Below are 22,308 nucleotides of genomic sequence, written 5' to 3' on the forward strand. Positions count from 1 at the left end.
ACATACTATTAGACAAAGTTGTCATGGAATGGGGAAAAGAACTGAAGATACAGGGATTTTATAAACCCATCAGTTGAGGAAGAAATACCAATAATAATAATAATAATAATGGTTCAAATGGCTCTGAGCACTATGGGACTTAACTTCTGAGGTCATCAGTCCCCTAGAACTTAGAACTACTTAAACCTAAGTAACCTAAGGACATCACAAACATCAATGCCCGAGGCAGGATTTGAACCTGTGACCATAGCGGTCGTGCAGTTCCAGACTGTAGCACCTAGAACCGCTCGGCCACCCCGGCCGCCGAAGAAATACCAAAGATCTACATATTGGCAGACTGGCATTCACAAATGATCTTGTAATACTCACAGATAACAGAAACTGCAGTAAACAAAACTGAGGTCCCGATAGAGGAGGTTGAAAATGTTGAACTATAGATCTCCTTTGAGAAAACGGAATACATGTCAAACAAAATAGAGCACCAAAAAAAGACTATGACAGAATGTGGTGAGATCAAGAGAGTTCTCAAATTCAAGTATCTTGGAGAGATGATAAAGGAAAATGGGATACAGAAAGAAGCTCACAAACAGAAAAATCAAAAGATGACTAGATCATTCTGGAAGGCTGGAAACATCTGCAACAAATGACACCTACTGAAATGTAAAAGCGAGATATTACAGCACACCCATAAAACCAGAAAACAGGGTTTCCATAACTTCTGTGAAACCAGGGAATTTTAAATGTGTCAGAGAAATTGGGAAATATCAGGGAAATTTGAACAAAAAACACTGGAAAAATCTCGTTTCTGTCTCAGTAGATGAAATGTTTAGATTACTGAAATGTTGTGTATTGTTACTGGCTGCATGCAGCTGAGTACATATGCCACTTCCCTACTCCCTCATTCCTGCTGCTTCTCCCCTTCCTACTACTCTCCTTACATTGCAGTCAGTGCTGCTACCACTTCTTGCCACTAGCCAGCAGCTACCAATAAGAGACAGGGAGGTGTGAGGAGTGGTTTGTCTGGATCTGATTTTCAGACACTGTAGATGCAGTGGCTGGAGACGGCGGTCATATGTGCATGAGTTGTGTCTGAGCGAATGTGTGTTACTCTCATTTTCTGACAAAGGCTGTGGTCGAAAGTTTAGTTGTGAGAGTGTGATTGTCTTTTCTACATGACTGACTGCAGCTCAGCGATCATCTTTACAGTGAGTTGCTATCTATCCTCATTATTATTGATTCTCAGAGTATTCACACAAGTTATCTGACAGGTTTCAAATAGATTACATAATGGTAAGACAGAGATTTAGGAACCAGGTTTTAAATTGTAAGACATTTCCAGGGGCAGATGTGGACTCTGATCACAATCTATTGGTTATGGACTGTAGATTAAAACTGAAGAAACTGCAAAAAGGTGGGAATTTAAGGAGATGGGACCTGGATAAACTGAAAGAACCAGAGGTTGTACAGAGTTTCAGGGAGAGCATAAGGGAACAATTGTCACAAATGGGGGAAAGAAATACAGTAGAAGAAGAATGGGTAGCTTTGAGAGATGAAGTAGTGAAGGCAGCAGAGGACAGAGTAGGTAAAAAGACGAGGGCTAGTAGAAATCCTTGGATAACAGAAGAAATACTGAATTTAATTGATGAAAGGAGAAAATATAAAAATGGAGAAATGAACCAGGCAAAAAGGAATACAAATGTCTCAAAAACGAGATCGACAGGAAGTGCAAAATGGCAAAGCAGGGATGGCTAGAGGACAAATATAAGGATGTAGAGGCTTATCTCACTAGGGGTAAGATAGATACTGCCTACAGGAAAATTAAAGAGACCTTTGGAGAAAAGAGAACCACTTGTATGAATATCAAGAGCTCAGATGGAAACCCAGTTCTAAGCAAAGAAGGGAAAGAAGAAAGGTGGAGGGAGTATATAGAGGGTCTATACAAGGTTAATGTACTTGAGGACAATATTATGGAAATGGAAGAGGATGTAGATGAAGATGAAATGGGAGATACGATACTGCGTGAAGAGTTTGACAGAGCACTGAAAGACCTGAGTCGAAACAAGGCCCCGGCAGTAGACAACATTTCATTAGAACTACTGACGGCCTTGGGAGAGCCAGTCCTGACAAAACTCTACCATCTGGTGAGCAAGATGTATGAGACAGGCGAAATACCCTCAGACTTCAAGAAGAATATAATAATTCCGATCCCAAAGAAAGCAGGTGCTGACAGATGTGAAAAGTTACTGAACAATCAGTTTAATAAGTCACGGATGCAAAATACTAACGCATATTCTCTACAGACGAATGGAAAAACTGGTAGAAGCTGACATCGGATAAGATCAGTTTGGATTCCGTAGAAATATTGGAATACATGAGGCACTACTGACCCTGCGACTTATCTTTAGAAGCTAGATTAAGGAAAGGGAAACCTACGTTTCTAGCATTTGTAGACTTCGAGAAAGCTTTTGACAATGTTGACTGAAATACTCTCTTTCAAATTCTGAAGGTGGCAAGGGTAAAATACAGGGAGGGAAAGGCTGTTTACAATTTGTACAGAAACCAGATGGCAGTTATAAGAGTCGAGGGGCACGAAAGGGAAGCAGTGGTTGGAAAGGGAGTGAGACAGGGTAGTAGCCTATCCCCGATGTTATTCAATCTGTATATTGAGCAAGCAGTGAAGGAAACAAAAGAAAAATTAGGAGTAGGAATTAAAATCCATGGAGAAGAAATAAAAACTTCGAGGTTTGCCAATGTCATTGTATTTCTGTCAGAGACAGCAAAGGACCTGGAAGAGCAGTTGAATGGAATGGACAGTTTCTTGAAAGGAGGATATAAGATGAACATCAACAAAAGCAAAATGAGGATAATGGAATGTGGTCAAATTAAATTGGGTGGTGCTGAGGGAATTAGATTAGGAAATGAGACACTGAAAGTAGTAAAGGAGTTTTGCTGTTTGGGAAGCAAAATAACTGATGATGGTCGAAGTAGAGAGTATATCAAATGTAGACTGGCAATGACAAGGAAAGCGTTTCTGAAGAAGAGAAATTTCTTAACATCGAGTATAGATTTAAGTGTCAGGAAGTCATTTCTGAAAGTATTTTTATGGAGTGTAGCCATGTATGGAAGTGAAACATGGACGATAACTAGTTTGGACAGAAGAGAATAGAAGCTTTTGAAATGTGGTGCTACAGAACAATGCTGAAGATTAGATGGGTAGATCACAGAACAATGCTGAAGATTAGATGGGTAGATCATATAACTAATGAGGAAGTATTGAATAGGATTGGGGAGAAGAGAAATGTGTGGCACAACTTGACTAGAAGAAGGGATCGGTTGGTAGGACATGTTCTGAGGCATCAAGGGATCACCAATTTAGTATTGGAGGGCAGCATGGAGGGTAAAAATCGTAGAGGGAGACCAAGAGATGAATACACTAAGCAGATTCAGAAGGATGTAGGTTGCAGTAGGTATTGGGAGATGAAAAAGCTTGCACAGGATAGAGTAGCATGGAGAGCTGCATCAAACCAGTCTCAGGACTGAAGATCACAACAACAATCTGTTGCATGGATTGATCACCATGGTCTCATCTCATTAACATGCTGTCTGTGACTCATGAATAGCTGGTCACATGAGTGGATTTCCACGACAGGACGAAACTGCTGGCCATTTCTGCAGGTGTCTGTAATGGATCGGGGCCTGCTGACCTGAAGCCTGTTGTTTCCTCCTTATGTGCAGGCCCTGACCATCAGGTCTAGTCTCACTGATCTGCCCTCATACCAGGTCTGATTGTGTGTCGTGTAATGCAGCGGATTTTCATGGTTTATCCATGGGTCCAGGACTGCTGTGTTCCTTGGCAGGCCAGAAGCCACAGGTGATGAATTTCAGGAATTGTGACTGTCTTACCACAAGTACGTTATACAGTGCAGCATTTTATAGACGTTTTATTTATTCTAGTACATTTTGGTGCTTCAAAAGTATTTTATATATTAGAAAGTATGGACGATAAGAAGAAGAAAATTGCTCATTCGCTGACAGTTTGTATGCTATGGACTCATACATTTTTCAAAAGAAAAATCACACAATACCTGCAAAATAATAGACAACACAGTGAGTAATAACCAACAATAATGAATATAATAGAATCAACATTTTATTAACAGTCACCTGTAGTGTTGGTTTATGTAGCTCTTCACCATCCTGTACAATTCTTCCATGAGGCCTACTTTTTTCTGAGGTTATTTCTGAAATCAATGAAGATATTTTAAATCTGTCTTGTGACTCCAAGGAAATGCATATTTTTGCCGCCAAATGTATTTTATTGTACTGAAATCAAATAACATCAGTGGCCTTTTGACTTGCTTTCTCCATCTAAAAATAGTTTGTCACCAAAGATGTTGATGTTAGTACTTAAGATTTTTGCTCACATCAGGAAAAACGATCTGCTTACAAAATTTTTTTAGATATTTACTCAGCTGACACTATTGTTTTGTGTATCACAGCTGCAAAGACAGATTTAAAATACCTTCATTTATTATAAAGCAGCTACAGAAAATATGATCACACAAGCGAAGATTTTTTTCTGAAACTTCATTTCAAATTTTATAGCTTAGTTTTCCTAACAACACTGTGATCCACAGTTGGAATACTGTGTCCATATTTTTCAGCCATCTATTTGTATGACCTGTTTTTTACATTCTTGTTTGTTAATGTCCATGTGTAAGTTTTCACAAACAAGGTATTTAATGATACAGTTGTATGTTTTTTGATATGGTCATTGGTCCAGCCCCTTTGTTATATTTGTAGCAACTAAAACCTGCTGTCTCTTGAAAACTACTCACTAAGAAGTGGCAAGTTTCAAGTAACAGCTACATTTCTCTTGTTTCCTTGTTAAAATTCACTTCCTTTGACAAAACAAAGTGGAGTTTGCACAATGTCACCTCACCAACATCTTAATGCACTTGCAGTGGTGACAGACTCCTGAAACAGTATTTTATTAAACAAGGAAATGTGGTCAGTTCAGGTCAAAAGTTTATGAAAAATCACATTTTCGGTATAAAAACAAACATGTAATTTCTTATCTTATCTTGTTGCAAAACCACGCTAATTCTCATTTCAGCAGCTATCAAAGACTTAAAAAAATTACATCTATTCATTACATAAGTCTACAGTTACTTGTATAATGTGGTAGATAAGAAAATTCCACCTGCTTGTCACATAGAAAAATACTCAAACATTTCTGTGCTATCATTTGCCAAAATCTCATTTCGATAACTCGGACCATTTATGAGGCATGAGGGACACTGTGAATGTTTTATTCTCTCATTCTGCAGACACAATCTCATGGTTGGGCCTCCAAAAACACACAAACAGGGGCTGCAGGTATCAAAGAATCTAACGAAAATATCCGTGGCTCGTTGGGAAAATCCATTTTTTGTGTGGCATCTCACCTTTGAAAGCACACCAGCAGGAGTGTTGTCAACAACCTTTTGTCATCAGCCATGTGGCAACTCTCACAATTTCCTAGTAGTATGTCATGGTGAAAACAAGCAAGGTGAAATTCAATGCCAAATGGCTGTGTGACTGGAGATTTGAGGGCATCAGGGCCCACAAGACATCAGAATTCCAGGCTTATTGCATAGTATACAGCAAGTCTTTCACTCTCAGCAACCTGGAAAAAAAGCCATAATCAGCAATGTGGAAGGAGCTAAACACTCCAAGGCAGTTGTGGTGGTCAAGAGGACATTCATCTTTTTTGTCAGTCCATAGTAAGTGAAGTGCTACGGCTGTTAAATGATGCATACTTTCCTAAAGGGTGCACAACACCGCACTGACGGTAATTGGATTTTATTTTCAGTGACTGCATTTTTTTTTTTTTACCCTTCCATTTTGGTGATGCATTAGGCCATTAAAAGGGTATTCCAATAATGCTTTGAAACATAAGCGATGAGAGCAGGAATGTCAGGTGAGATGGAAAACCTGGCCAACAGAGTGGCACTCAAAAGTGACCGACAGACTTTGGCATTTTCGACAGACCCTTGCCCAGCTTTTGTAATCTATCCATTTCTAATGTCATGTTTTGGTGTTCACTATGAAAACTTACCAATGGTTTTTCAGTGAAGGAGAATCAGCCTTGCTACCCTGCTTTCCATATGTTTCTGTTTTTCTTGCTTCCTCTTTAGATGAGGGGGTTGATTTCATTAATCCCTTCTTCATTGCACATGTCTTCTGAAACTTGACATAAACATCTATTGACAACCACTGTTCTTCCCCTGATACTACATATGTGCCAACTCTCCTGATTTAGGCAGGAGACTCCTGATTTTCAGATTTTTCTCCCACCTTCTGATTCTTCCATTATTTCTCTTGATTTTTAGCTAATGATCTTCAAACCTAAGATGGTTGTTTTGAAAACTGATCATTTCAATTTTTGGGCAATTGTGGAAAGTCCTTTGCTTATTAGTCTTTTTAATCGATGTACTTCTCAAAGTTTGTAGAAATCAGGAAGTCGCGCATGACATGTTGTAGATTGTACTTTTTCCTCTTTCCTGCACAGTTTGTACAATGTATATGCATAGTGCTCAATTTTGTGCTCTGTTTTGAGTTGTGTTTGTGCATTGTCGCTGTGCCAATACTGCCAAGTTAGTGGTTTTCCGACTAAATCTAGTGGTTTCGAGTACCTGTCTCATGGTTAATTGGAATTATGGTAGATTTTAAACGTATTATGATGGTTTTACAGTAAAAGTACTTTTAAAAATCATTTTATCCATTCAGCGTGCAGAAAATAGCACTGTTTAATTTATTAACATCTCTAGCTCTTGAATTTATACCATCTAAACATTTATAGAACATGGGATTCTGTCTCTGTTGTTGTATTGTTATGTGTTATAGTATTAATAAATCTGCTGCTGCAAGCATTGTGCGTACCTATAGTGCTGGTGTTAATTTCGTGTTTGTTACATCACAGAATATTGTTTTAGCACTAAACATGGGTATAGTAAAGGCACAGTATGGCCAGAAATAAAGGGAGGAGTAAAGGTAACAACTCACCATATAGTTGAGGCACTGACAAGGGAACCTCCTCATCGCACCCCCCTCAGATTTAGTTATAAGTTGGCACAGTGGATAGGCCTTGATAAACTGAACACAGAACAATTGAGAAAACAGGAAGAAGTTGTGTGGAACTGTGAAAAAATAAGCAAAATTTACAAACTGAGTAGTCCATGGGGCACATAGGCAACATCATGGACAATGTGAGCTCAGGAGCGCTGTGGTCCCGTGGTAGCGTGAGCGGCTGCTGAACGAGAGGTCCTTGGTTCTAGTCTTCCCTCGAGTGAAAATTTTACTTTCTTTATTTTTGCATAGTTATTATCTGTCCGTTCGTTCATTGACATCTCTGTTCACTGTAATAAGTTTAGTGTCTATGTTTTGTGACCGCATCACAAAACTGTGCGATTAATAGACGAAAGGACGTGCCTCTCCAATGGGAACCGAAAACATTTGATTGCACGGTCATAGGTCAACCGATTCCTCGACAGAAAAACACATCTGCTATATTCTATACGACACTGGTGACGGCATGTGCGTCACATGACAGGAATATGTTGTCGACCCACCTAACTTGTACACTTGGCGAATGGGTAAAAAGATTCTTCTACCTTGCCTGATTTAGGTTTTCTTGTGGATGTGATAATCACTCCCAAAAAAGTGATGAAAACATAAGAGTTTGTCACATAAACTGAAAATAAAAAATTAAACTTTTCACTTGATGGAAGATTTGAACCAAGGACCTTTCGTTCCGCAGCTGCTCACGTTACCACGAGACCACGGCGCTCCTGCGGTCTCACTGTCCTTGATGTTGTCTATCTTCCCATGAACTACTCAGTTTGTATATTTTGCTTATTTTTTCACAGTTCCACACAACTTCTTCCTGTTTTCTCAATTGATCTGCTTTCAGTTTTTCAAGGCCTATCCACTGTGCCAACTTATAACTAAATCTGAGGGGGGTGCGATGGGGAGGTTCCTTTGTGAGTTGTAAAATTCACATACCGTATTTACTCGAATCAAAGCCGCACTTTTTTCCGGTTTTTGTAATCCAAAAAACCGCCTGCGGCTTAGAATTGAGTGCAGAGTAAGCGGAAGTTCTGAAAAATGTTGGTAGGTGTCGCCACAACTAACTTCTGCCATCAAATACATGTAGCGCAACACAGGTATGCTTTGCAAGCACAAAGATAAATACTTGCGCCAAAACCTCTGCGTCAGTAAATAAATTAATAGAAAAGATAGAAGAATGTAAACATTATGCCATGTATTCTTTCGTGTTTGCTGCTATCTCATTTAAATCCTGTCTGTCTAATAAACTACGAAACTAGAGTGAGACAACAGCAGACGCGGAAGAATATGCATATCATGTCATGTTTATATTCATTATTATTCTTATGTTGAATAGTGATACAGTCAGAAATAAAGCATGGCAACTGACTAGATTCTTAAATATAAGATGACTCTAATTTCTGTGCAGAATGTAATGTACTAAAGAGGCATCTGCAAAGATTTTCAAACGGAGAAAAATTTTTGCTAAACTCTTGTTCAGAACATCTTCTATCATACGCAGTCTGTTATTTGGTTCTTGTTGATCATTATCAAAGAAAGCAGCAGTGTAAGTAACAACAAATAGCAGTATCATGCCATTCTTTCGCTTATGAGACAATTCCTCTCTTTTTTTTTTTTTTTTTTTATTGTAAGCCGCGGTAGCGCGCACAAAAGCAAGCCATGCCGCGAGCGGCGACAGGTCGTGAACACTCATTATCAGAATGCAACAAACAATGCGTGACGCAGTACAATAATGCATTTTCAGCTTAGAGTGACGTAAACCCCTATAACAAAGAGAACGACACTTATCAGATCAAAGCAAAATAAGCAATCGATTCAAACCAGACGAAGCACGCGAAAAAGAAAGCGCCTGACACGCAATGGCTACCTGCTAAAGCTTAACTGTCAAGCTTACGACTCGAACCAAACTACTGTAGCTGTATCTTCATCCATTCGACCTCAATTGTGTTTCACATTGCAATGGACCAACTTTGTTTCGATTTGGCGGGGCAGTCTAAAACTTTTCTCTCACCTTGAATTTCGAGTCTCAAATTTCAGGAGCGGCTTAGATCCGGGAAAATTTTTTTTCCCCGATTTCGAGACTCATTTTTCAGGTGCGGCTTTGATTCGAGTGCGGCTTAGATTCGAGTAAATACGGTAATGTTTATGTGCCTCTCGACTATTCCAGATTTCAACTATACAGTGAATTGTTTCCTTTATTTGTTCCATGATTGATTTTTCACCAAGAGCTTTCTGTTGCTAAACAAGTGAACTTTCGGCCAAAAGGCCATCTTCTGAATTAGACGACATACACACACACGTTCACACAAATGTAGCTCACACTCACATGACCACTGTCTCTGGCTGCTGATGCCTCAGTAGCCAGGTACAGTGGTCATGTGTGTGTGAGTTACATTTGTGTGAACGTGTGTGTAGGTTGCCTAATTCAAAAGAAGGTATTTTGGCTGAAACCCTACTTCTTTCTAACAATGTAGCACACTTTACAGCAGTGAAAAGCTCTGTTGCCAGCAAAAGCTGACTTGAAGATTAAGTCAGGAATACTATATTTACTCTTTTGTAAGGATTATTTTTATCTGAAAATGCTTTTTAAAGTATGAGCATCATTAATTGTATCATCTTAGTTAAGTGAAAGACTTTGAAAAACTCTTATTGAAAACACACTAAATCTTAACATTAATAATGGTTTTGATATGCAGACTTTGTGATGTGGTGACATTGTGTGTGCGTACATGATTCTTATGACCTTAAATGTTTAAACAAATCTCCAAGTAAGTACAGACAGATGTAATGAGGTTGCAGAGATTTTAATATTAATTTTTTGAAAGATTGAGATCAAAGAAACAATTTGAAAATGTTACTTATTATGTACAACAAGTGTTTCATTGTGTTATTCCCACTGCAATTACAAAGGCAAGCAGTACAGAAACATACAACATATTTATAGGTGATTACTTAATAAATACCTAAATTATTAGGTGGACAAGTTAAACATGAAAATCAGTTGCAAAAAATGGTTAAGTATTGAAATTATCACAAGGAATGACATTTGAATCTCTTAAGATTAAATTCCACATTGCTATTTAATATGAAATATTATTTATCAAAACTTCTGAGCAGAAGTATGTGTCAGGTAGGACAGATATGTAAGGCCAGGTTGAGGGAGACATTTTGAAATTGTGCAAGTAATAAAACATTTTGTGCAGGTTTTGCTGTTGATCTTATATGTTGTCTTTAATCCTGTACCAAGTCCCCTGTATTATATTTAATCATAGTATTATAATCCTTAAATTATTCAGATAAACTGTGTCTGTGTGAATTATATTTGGTTTTCATTTAAACAATAGATCAATACTTTGTGTCTAATTATTCAGTAAACTTAATAATGTAGATCACTTTACTCTCACAGCACATTTTGTATTTTTAAACAGTATCTTTGTAAGAACAATTTTATGAAAAGGATAGATTGCTACTCACCATAGAGAGGAGATGGTTAAGTTAGAGACAGGCACAATCAAAGGAGAGCTAGACATCTGAGCTTTGGGCCAAAAGACCTTCCTCTAAAATAGAAAACGCACACATATTCACACAAGCTTGCGCGCGCGTGCCAGTGTTGCATCTTTATAAAGGTTTTGATTAATATTATGGGATATTTTTTCTAATGAAGTAAACTTTTACCTAAAACAGGAGAAACGGAGAGATGTACTTTTCCCATTTGTCCCATGTGTGGAACCAAAGGTTGCTGGTTACAATGCAGTACTTCCTGATGAACCAAAGATCTTGATAAAAAGGTGTTCATTTTCTGAAGTTCCTTTCATTGTTGGTCTGAATTCACATGAGGGAATAGCCTTTGCTAAAGGTAGGAAAATGAACTGAATTACCATTTTTTCATTTAATTTTTGTGTCCAATATAAATATTGTTTTCTAAAGAAGTTATACAGAATATTTTTCTCTTTTACAGATGTTATTCAGAATGTGAAAGTAAGGGAAGAAATTGAAAATGACTTCAAAAGGTTGATACCGCTGGATATGAATATTGATAATAGTAGCGATTTAGCACATGAAGTTGCCAAAGAAATCAAAACTTTTTATTTTGGAGAACATTCATTGTATGAAGAAACTATTGAACAGTTTGTGAATGTATGTGAGCGTTATATCCTTCCATTATTTGAAGACAATAAATTAAAAATCTTGCTTCCACAAGTAGAGTAAGAGCATTCGACAATAGAATTTTCAAATTTAACATGTCGACTAAAGGGTCAGAATTGGTTTTCAGCTTTCAAAATGCTTTTGATTAATTACTCTGAAGGCAGCTTCAGTCTACATCTACATTTTATCCATTTGTTTCATTTATCTAAGGACCATCTCAGACAATGGTATAAGATTTGTCAAGATAATACAATACATATCAGTAGGCCAAGATATACAACACATTCAATACATAACATGCTTTATGAGGATAGGACAGGTAGTTTATATGGATAGGACACATGGAAGGGATAGGTGGCCTAGATTAAGGAACCATCCTCACATTTGCATTAATGATCTAGGAAAACCATGGAAAACCCAAATCAGTATGACCAGGCAGAGTAATTCCATCCTTGTGAGTATGAGGTCAGCATCTTAATTGCTGCACTGCTTCGTTTGGTAAGTCCCTATTGTATAATGTACCTTGATTTACACACAGTTTGTTTCAGGCAACCTGTAGTATAAAGCACAGTTTTGTTCTTCTTTGCTGCACACTCTAAGGATGACCGCGATGACTCCTGGACTGTTTCTGGTAACTTATAATGTATAACATAGCTCTGTCGACTGATGACCTCAGAAGTTAAGTCCCATAGTGCTCAGAGCCATTTGAACCATAGCTCTGTTCTTCATTGCAACACATATTATGGATGCCAGCTGACGACTCCTGGACTGTGAAGATGCTGTTGTGTCCCTTGTATCAAATCCATGCTGTGCTATTCAACTATGCTCCTCAGACCACTTGAAAAACTGAGTCAGCAGACATTAATATAATACATTTTACATCTTGACACATGAGCTGGGAAATGGCTTAGCCACAGCCTGGGGGGTGTTTCCAGAATGAGATTTTCACTCTGCAGCAGAGTGTGTGCTGATATGAAACTTCCTGGCAGGTTAAAACTGTGTGCCGGACTGAGACGCGAACTCAGGACCTTTGCCTTTCGCAGGCAAGTGCTCCACTTCGTATCAGCTCTACTTCATATCAGCGCACACTCCGCTGCAGAGTGAAAATCTCATTCTGGAAACATCCCCCACGCTGTGGCTAAGCCATGTCTCCGCAGTATCCTTTCTTTCAGGAGTCCTAGTTCTGCAAGGTTCGCACGAGAGCTTCTGCAAAGTTTTGAAGGTAGGAGACAAGGTACTGGCAGAAGTAAAGCTGTGAGGATGGGGCGTGAGTCGTGCTTGGGTAGCTCATTTGGCAGAGCACTTGCCCGTGAAAGGCAAAGGTCCTGAGTTCGAGTCTCGGTCTGGGACACAGTTTTAATCTGCCAGGAAGTTTGAAAAATTGTCTATATTTATGTGGTTTCACTAGCCGACAAATAAGGCACTTGAACTGTTAAAAGCCAAATACAAGATGGGAAGAAAACCTATACATCGTGAAAGGAAAGGTGTTGAGGGAGATACGGCCATTGCATAAAAATTTCTACTGCATGGTAACTAAACTTAACCTTAAACAGACCAATTTTTCATGGTACGTGATGACATCTCGTAATATTGTGCTCCTTTTAGTAATTCTGGGAGCAATTTGATGTAACAAAAGAAAAACACTGGTGCTTCACCTTTCTAAAATATAAAATGCAGATTCCTCTTCCTTGAGATCCTTTTATAGTGTGTGAAATGAGATTTCTGGGATTCACACTCTTGTTTGCGTTGTTTTGCAGTGCTGTCTTCCTTCTCTAATGACAAGCTATTCCTGCAAGCTGCAAACCATTTGATTCCAATAAATGTCATTTTTATACAAATGTGGACTATAGCATCCACATATAAATGCTACCACATTTTGTATGTGTTCTTTGTGTGTGAAAACAATTGAAAATCATCTTGTGAAGACTGCTATCCCTGTGAAAAATCAGTTGAGGACAGCCATGTGACTTGAGATCATGTGACTTGAATTAACTTGACGTGCCATGCCGTGATGGACAGTGCAAATGTACAGTGATGTGATGGTGCTGTGATGTGACGGTGCCATGATGAACAATGTGAATTGACCTTAATGGTTTGTACACACATGAATGAAAATTCCACTTTATTTCACAAGGATTTGGTATTTTAAATCCCTTTTCCCTCAAAGGTTCGTCTCTTTACCAGAACGGCTAAAAATGCGTGAAATCATGATAGGTTTGCCACAAAAATTTTAATTTTGTAATTTTTTTACAGGCATAGGAGGACTAGGTTTAACTAATGTGCATAGCAATGGATAAAGAGAGCATAACGATATGCTTGTTTCACAGTAAAATGGACACCATAATTTTTCGCTGCCATTACACTGCAGCCGTCACATTTTTGCGAAACTAATTTCCTTTTATCAATATTCCAACAGCTTATCACTTGCAACAGAACAGTGGCTATGCACTCCAGTCTTTAGATATGTTGTAGAACCGTATGAATCTCCTCCAGTGCTGTCCCCAACAATCAGTCTTTCCTTCTCATCCCGTCCTGTAAGTCTCCCCTGACCCATGGTTCTGTGTGATTTTTTTGAAATCCACCTCTTTTCCTAGATCCTTCCAGTCCTCCTCCTTCACCCTCTTCCCCTTCAAACCTTCTGCCTGGTCACTGGCTCTGAAAGCTTACCTGCTTGTAACCTTTTTTTATGTGTGTGTTCTGCAGCTGCTTGGTGAGTAGATTTTTTATCTTTCCATATATTTTATGAATCTCCTTTCAACATCACAATCCTAATTTGTTATTTGACTTCTAGTTGAGAAATCCATTGTTTAAAAAGAGCTCTTTAAAAACATCTCTAATGCAAACTGTGAATTTATTCTGTGTGTCAGAGGAAGTGCCTCTAAATACACCATCAGATGCTAAATGATATTTCATGTATGGTTCTTCCTCTGCCGAGAAATCAAAAAGTTTGAAATAATTCCCTTTCTTTGCTGACACCTCAGATTCATCATGACTTTGAAGAGGTAACTCTTGTCATGCTAAAAACAGATAGTTGAAATAAGTCTCTTCATTATACTTCTGTTTTGATCAACCTTCTCATTATGTTTCAAAGCTTCCAGGGGTGTTGCTTCTGAAAGAGCATGGTGAATTCTTACTGTGTGTAGCTGATTTATTTAACAGCTGCTGTGATGTTTGAAATGAAACATTCAGACTTTTTAACTTCTGAAAGCAAATTTTGAAGACTGTCTTCAGCTACTCCCCACTTATGCCATTGAGAATCATAATTATCCATTCAAAATAGTACATGGTCAAAACGAAAAAGTTTTTTCCTTTCTACTCTGTGACTTAACCAAGGCTTTGAATTGCACCATTGTGTTTGGAAAATCATATGAATTTTCCATAAGATTTTTTAATAGACGGATTTGGGGTTGTTTTTTATTCTTTCACCAGGAGTTTATCTTGCAAAGAAAGATGAGAGAAGAATGCAGGATTTTCAGTTAAAAAATTCAGTGGATCTTGTGATGAAATAGACACATCCATGGCAGTTTGAGCTATTAAGCAACACCATACATTACAAGATTATGGTTTAAATATTAAACAACTTAAAATTTTCCTTTCAATAACACAATTACAAGACAAATTGACAATGACACCTCACATGTAGCAGGGCACACTGAAGTATACTTCACTAATCAGTTAATCACTACTGCTACTACTACTACTTATTACTACATTTTAACTACAGGTTTCACCATAAGCACATCTAGTATTGTTAATGTGGAAACCTACAGATACCTTGTGGAACTACCAACATTTGAAATAAGTACGGGTACAAAATTTTAATCAGAGGAACAGTAAAAATACATTATGTGACCAAAAGTATCTGGACACCCCCAAAAACATACGTTTTTAATATTAGGTGCATTGTGCTGCCACCTACAGCCAGTTATTCCATATCAGTGACCTCAGTAGTCATTAGACATTGTGAGAGAGCAGACAGGGGCTCTCCGTGGAACTCATGGACTTTGAACGTGGTTAGGTGATTGGGTGTCACTTGTGTCATACACCTGTACGTGAGATTTCCCTTCTCCTAAACAACCCTGTGTCCACTGTTTCCGATGTGATAGTGAAGGGAAAATATAAAGGGACATGTACAGCACAAAAGCATAAAGGCTGACCTCGTCTGCTGACTGACGGAGACTGCCGACGTTTGAAGAGGGTCGTAATGTGTAATAGGCAGACATCTATCCAGAGGATCACACAGGACTTCCAAACTGCACCAGGATCCACGGAAAGTACTATGACAGTTAGGCAGGAGGTGAGGAAACTTGGATTTCATGGTTGAACAGCTGTTCATAAGCCCCACATCATGCCGGTAAATGGCAAATGACGCCTCGCTTAATGTAAGAAGTGTAAACATTGGATGATTGAACAGTGGAAAAATGTTGTGTGGAGTGGCGTATTGCGGTACACAATGTGGCGATCCGATGGCAGGGTGTGGGTATGGCGGATGGCCAGTGAACGTCATCTGCCAGCGTGTGTAGTACTAACAGTAAAATTCAGAGGTGGTGGTGTTATGGTGTGGCCGTGTTTTTCATGGAGGGGGCTTGCACCCATTGTTTTGCATGGCACTATCACAGCACAATCCTACATTGATGTTTTAAGCACCTTCTTGCTTCCCACTGTTGAAGACCAATTTAGGGATGGCGAGTGCATCTTTCAACACGATCAAGCACCTGTTCGTAATGGTGGACTGTGGGTGGAGTGGTTACACGACAATAATATCCCTGTAATGGACTGGTCTACACAGATTCCTGACCTGAATCCTATAGAACACCTGTAGGATGTTTTGGAATGTTGACTTCATGTCCGGCCTCACCAACCGACATTGATACCTCTCCTCAGTGCACCTCCGTGAAGTATGGACTGCCATCACCCAAGAAACCTTCCAGCACCTGATTGGACATATGCCTGTGAGAGTGCGAGCTGTCATCAAGGCTAAGAGTGGGCCCACACAATACTTATTTCCAGCATTACCGATGGAGGGTGCCACAAACTTGTAAGTCATTTTCAGCCAGGTGTCTGCATACTTGTGATCACATAGTGTACATAGGCTGTTTCCTATCACTGTACAGTGACATCCAATGATGCATTTACATTTATACCTGTGGATTATGAATGTCTTCTTGTTTTTTGTGTTTTAAATAAACACTTGAATTAAGAGTTAATGGTTTTTCATTCTGCCTGGCTTGCTGCTAGCATGATGGACGATGCAAAGTGATACTATTTCTTATGGAACTGCTGAACAACTTGTCATTCCACTTAGACTTGTATCCACCTGCAGGTGAGAAGTAGAAACAGATCAAATGCCAGCTTTCAAAAATCATATCCACCCTGTAGAAACCCCAGTCTGCCATGTGAAGGAAACGAGCTTACTGTGCATGCCCATAACAAGCATAGAATTCTGAGCTGCTGTTGGTAGCAAAGCTAGAGGAGCGATGCGTTATACTGGTGGGTGCATATACATAGTTCAAACACAAAATATTTGAAAACGTTAAGGAGGGTATGTGATCAGATTGGATTACATTCAATTTGAATGATTTGTTTTGGAATTTTTTGGTTAGGCTCAGCCTTAGAGACTTAGTGAACATTTTGCTGCTGTTCTTTATAACATAGGAGGACTGATCAACTAACCCTTGCTTCAGAATGAGTGATGCATTGTGGCTGCATCATAGCTTCCTATACTGAAACTCAATGCCAGGAAGCAGGCAGAAATACGGAAACATCACAAATGCAACACATTGCTATGCCTAACATGATGTAGGAAACCCAATGACGTTCAAAACAGGTTCCAGTCATCTCAGAATGGATAAATATATATCCTGTATGGTTTTCAAGTGAAATCTTATACCATTCTTCCTACAAAATAGTGGCAAGTTCAGGTAAAGATGTGATGGAGGTGGATAGTGTCCCTGTACCATTCTCTCCAAAGCAGACCATGAAGAGTCTGTTATATTTAAATGTGGTGACTGAGGTGGCCAGTGGAGGTGCAATTCATACCCATGCTCACAAAACCAATCCTACATGGTGCAAGAGAATGTCAACAGAGGCTCTGTAATCTTGGAATACAACATCACCACTGGGGAACAAATATTGTACCTTGGGAAGTACCTGATCAGCCAAAGTGGTCACATAATCCTTGGCAATAATGCGTCCTTGCAGAGTAACCATGGGGCCCACGGGACACCATGATATGGCTGCTCAAATTGTCACTAAACCTCCACCAGGTTCAATTTGGCGGCAGGCAGTCTGCATTGCAGGCTTGGGACAGTGTACACTAGACATAAACTCAATCATAAGTTGGGAACAATGTGAAAAAAGACACACCGGGTCAAATGATTTTCCTTCATTGCTCCATATTCCAGGTTTTGTGGTTTTGGGACCACATTTTCCTGTTATGGACATTTGCATCACTGAAGTGTGGTGTTTTAATCCCTGCTCACTCTGCAATTCCATTCTTATGTAGCTCTATTCATGTTGTTTTCATGCTGGCAGGGTTTACAATCATAACATTCAGTTCTGCAGTGACATTTGTAGCTGCCAACCCCTTATTTTTTTTGTCACAATCCTCTCCAACAGCCACTGGATATGATCACTGAACACATACCATCATCCAGGTTGTGACTTAGCAGTTGCTGTTTTTCTGCTTTGCCTCTATGCAGTACGAATCCTTGATACAGCGCCTCTTGCAACATCAAACATTTCAGCTAACTTGGTCATGAAAACACTCTCCATATGAGCACCTACAATTTGTCCATGTTTTAATCCACTTAGCTCTGACATAATGCACTCACGACGACACAGAACAATGCTCCAACTATGACTGACACTTAAAAATATATTGAGGGCATTAGATGACCATGGTCAAGTGCAACAGCACAACCTGCAGCTAATGGTGTTTCCATATTTTTGTCCAGCTGCTTTAGATATTGTGTGAAAAGATACAACAGAAAGACTAGCATTTAACTACTTATTATTCCTTCAACAGTATCTATGTGGATACAAAGAGAGCAAGATTTGTTGATTACTGGGAATTATTGGCTCTATTAATTTGCTCCATCTGGAAAAAACTGAGAATTGTGGCACAGTGGTTATGATATTGGACTTGTGTTCATGAGGGCAGGGCTCACTTGCCCTTCTGACCATCAATATCTGTGTTTTTTTATGACTTCCCTAAATTTCTCATGCAAATTCCTGGTTGATCTGCTGGCTTGCTGGAAAAGAAGACAGGCAGCTGTCTTTTATGTGTCCTCTCCAACTTTTACATGCCCTCTCCAACCTGAGCTTGTAATCCATCTGTAGTGCCTCATGGTCAACAGGATGTTATATTCTACCATTTCATCTTCCTTTCCATCTGTGAAATAATAGTGTAATGTATGGTCGCTCCTCCATTTACAGTGTTCAGCTCAAAACTGTTATATAGGAAATAACAAAAAGATGCGGCCAAACTTCCTGGATGTGTTCCTCGTACAGAAGAAGGAAATATGTCACTTGGACATGGGTGCAGAAACACTTTATTTCTATGTTTGAACTTATTTTCTACAAGTCTTCATAGCAAATTAATCATAGCAAACACACAGGAACAGAAAAAGATCAGCCTAAAATATGAGACTCTTTCTTACATGAAATGTGTTTCATCACTTGTGTTTTGTTTTCCATCTCACCAAATAATGTCCACATAAACCATGCATCTTTCTCTAGTGTTTAGAGTGTTTAGAGCAGAAGTCTATAACAGATTGCTAGTGGACATCAGGCAGGAAGTTGGAAAACCCAAATATTTTAAAATGTAGTAAAAGAGTACCTCATTAGTCACTACTCCTACAATTTATCAAAATACTTTGACTCTATAATATAAATTCTAACTAACTCTAATATTTGTGTTTAAAGATCTTGACTTTGCCAGTATTTGGAAAGCTGGTAGGGTCTGTGAAAAATTACACAAATGCTTCTTTAAAGTATTTGATGAAAACAGTAACTGAGTAATATAGAAGGAGGGACTGTGGCTTTCTTCAAAGTTATTGTTTTTCTTGCCACCTACATCTATAAAATAATCAAGAAGTTCAAGTAGATTAGCCCTAGTCATAATTTACTGTTAATATACATTACAGAAGTAGCCAGAAGTGGTTGCTTTTGCTTCTTAATTATAACTTGACTTATTCCATGGTTTTTTCTGCTAAATAACAACTTCTACTGCTGCCAGTTGTAATTTTCTTTTATTGATTTCTTCCCTGGCCTGTTTTAAGAAATAATTCCTATTATTGAGTGGATTTTTTTGTGTATTATTGGATTTATGCTTGATGTTTGTGTAAAAATGGAAAGGGTGACTAACAGATGGAAGGAAGGCAGAAGGTAAACAGGATAGGAACTTGAGACAGGCACAGGCACTAACACCAGTGAGTTTGTGCAGTGTGTGATGATGATGACATGTGCCATGTGTACAGCCTTTCACCAAGCATTTCAGCAACCAGACATACATCAACATATGACGGATTGCCTCACGGGCTCTAGTCATCTCCCAGGATCAACCTAAGTGCCAGCAAGTCAGTAAGGGCCAGTAGATACTCCACATGTATCTAAACTTCCTAAACAATGGTCAAAACATGCTGCCTTGTTACCACAGTATCTCTGGGAGCCACCACATGAGGCGCCAGTTTTGCTGCCAGAAATGTGTGCCTCATATGCTGAAAACAGGTCATGTGGCCCACACAGAAATCCTTCTGCCTGTCTATTTAAGATGCCGCTCAACAATTAACAGACGTCATTCACTCATGCTCAGAGCTTTATGCCAGCTATGCCCAATGGCCCATCCTTTTGATCACAATCACCTGCTCAGCTTCTGATCTGGGCTTTATGCTGCCCATGTCCAGTGTCTCATCAGCAGAGCATACACTCATCCTTCAAGCCATGGCTCAGCATATGCTCCAGGCTTTGCACCTGCTGCACCCAGCACCCATTCCACATCCAGCTGAACATCAGTTTGGAATTGAGGATTAATGAACAGTTACTTGAGAAGCGTTTTCTCTTTTTGTAACTTGCTGAAGAAGTGTGCTTTCGTGTCAAGTGTTATCTCTTCTTGTAACTCACTGTGAAGAGTTCATTAGATCATTAACAATAAACCTTGTCCTTTGTCCACTTGGGAGCCAATATTTTCTTCATCCAACATATTCCAGTCACTATCAGATTGGTCATGGTATACCTAGCCTTGTGCAGGCTACAACAACATGGGCCACTCGTCAGCCACCCTTCCCTAACCCTCTCTCTTGTGTTCCACCTCCTTTCTCCCCTTACCCACACCACACAACACAGCCTCTTATTCCCATCAAACTGTGATATCAGGACATGTTCCAACAGCGCAATGCTTATGTGAGGGTGCAAGTGCATTATGGCTCAAAAAAGGGTTCTTCCGAAAGCTAGCAAATTTTCCAGTTTTGTTTATTTGCTTGTTGATGATTCAACACCTCTACTATTCAGTGAGTTTGTTACCTTTACTCCAAAGAATTCTTAAATTATTCATATAGTTAGTTACTCTCATGTTCTGTGGATAACAATTGTGACCACTCACTACGATATAGAACAAATCAGTTTTACAGTTATACTGATTTAAGTGTGTGTTCAAAGTTGATTTTATTGTCCATTAAATTCTTTATACCACTCAGTAGTTTATGTGGCATAGCTTGTTTCTAAATGCCCGTAAATGTATTCTATACTTACCCAAATATAGCACAATCAGGTGAAGTTTTCCAGATCTGCTTACGCTTACAGTATTGTTTTTATCCGACTTAACCAAGCTTGTGTTAACATTACTGGAACATTTGTCAAAATATACTTTATGATACTTTATGAAGATAATGTTTATACAATGTTTGCAAAGTTTAGAGCTTGCCATGTGTTCTTTGGAGATTTTGGCAATACAGTAGTAGTCCAGTGGTAGACCAGTGAACAGCAAAATGGGTTCAAAGACCTTTCTCGATTTCTACAGTCTGCTGTTTAAATTTATGAAGACAGTTTCTCCCACACATGCAGTGGAAGCTGCACCATTCCCAGAACTGATTGTGATCCTATTATTTGGAGTCAAGTGGAGGGCTTAAGCCAGAGGCCCATATGCTTTTGTGATGACCATGGATGCAGATTTCTGGACTTCCACTATTGTGTGAGGAGTTGTAGGGTCATCAAACAGGTCAGGCATGCAGTACATGCATGAAATGGCTACTAGGGTAATAAGAGTACATTTAGTGTGCACATGCTTTTTCTTTTTTTTTTGTAAAGACTGATAAGAAACATATGTCATTGCAGATTGGAGAAAAAAAAGTGTTAATACATTATTACAATCAAGGAAATTCCTGGATGGAGCAATACATACTGTATGGGAAAGGCACAGCAGGACTCTTGCCATGGACATGGAGGTGTGCATTTAAATGTCTGTGTGACTGTGTGTGTATCTATTGCTATAAAAAGAGTGAATGCTCAAAAGCTAGTGTGTATGCTGCTTCAGTTTTGTGTTCCATGCATCAATCCACTAAAGGTGGGAGGTTGCCTTTCCCTTATTTCACAAATTAATGTATTATTAGCTATCTACAGGAGTGTCAATGAAATGGGCCCAGAATAAAAGATCATAATGCCCAGAAATCAATAGGAACAGAAAGCTAGCTGAAACAATAAATGAGTAGCAGCGAAATTTTAAATTCTGAATGGAATATCCACTGACGAGCCAAAACATTATGACATCATGCTTAATAGTGTGTTGATTCACCTTTTGAAAGCAATACAGCAGCAGTTTGCATGGTATGGATTAGACAGGTCTTTGGTTGGAAGTATGTGGTACAAGGTGTTCAGGTACTGGTCAAGAAGTTCCTGTAAATTGTGGGCCAGTGGTTTATAGGGATATAGTTGGTGTCTGATAATTCATAAATGTGTTCCATTGGCTTCTAATCATGTGAATTTAGTGGCCAAGACTACAACATGAGTTCACTATCATGCTCCTCAAACAACTATCGTACAATTCTGGCTTTGTGA

At 39.0% G+C, this 22,308-nt stretch overlaps 1 protein-coding gene across 4 annotated transcripts in view; it reads left to right on the forward strand.

The window, feature by feature from the left end:
• LOC124596154 (venom carboxylesterase-6-like) overlaps positions 1-22,308 on the forward strand; it is a 224,883-nt gene that overhangs the window by 97,173 nt on the left and 105,402 nt on the right. For 2 of the 4 annotated variants that reach the window (XM_047135179.1, XM_047135180.1), the window contains 3 exons: positions 10,795-10,966; positions 11,069-11,251; positions 21,589-21,698. In XM_047135179.1, coding sequence (XP_046991135.1) covers positions 10,795-10,966; positions 11,069-11,251; positions 21,589-21,698 — 465 coding nt within the window. The remainder of the gene's footprint in view (positions 1-10,794; positions 10,967-11,068; positions 11,252-21,588; positions 21,699-22,308) is intronic. The other 2 variants (XM_047135182.1, XM_047135181.1) reach the window with 2 other exon arrangements.

This window comes from Schistocerca americana, chromosome 2 (assembly GCF_021461395.2).
Source record: "Schistocerca americana isolate TAMUIC-IGC-003095 chromosome 2, iqSchAmer2.1, whole genome shotgun sequence".
NCBI lineage: Eukaryota > Metazoa > Arthropoda > Insecta > Orthoptera > Acrididae > Schistocerca > Schistocerca americana.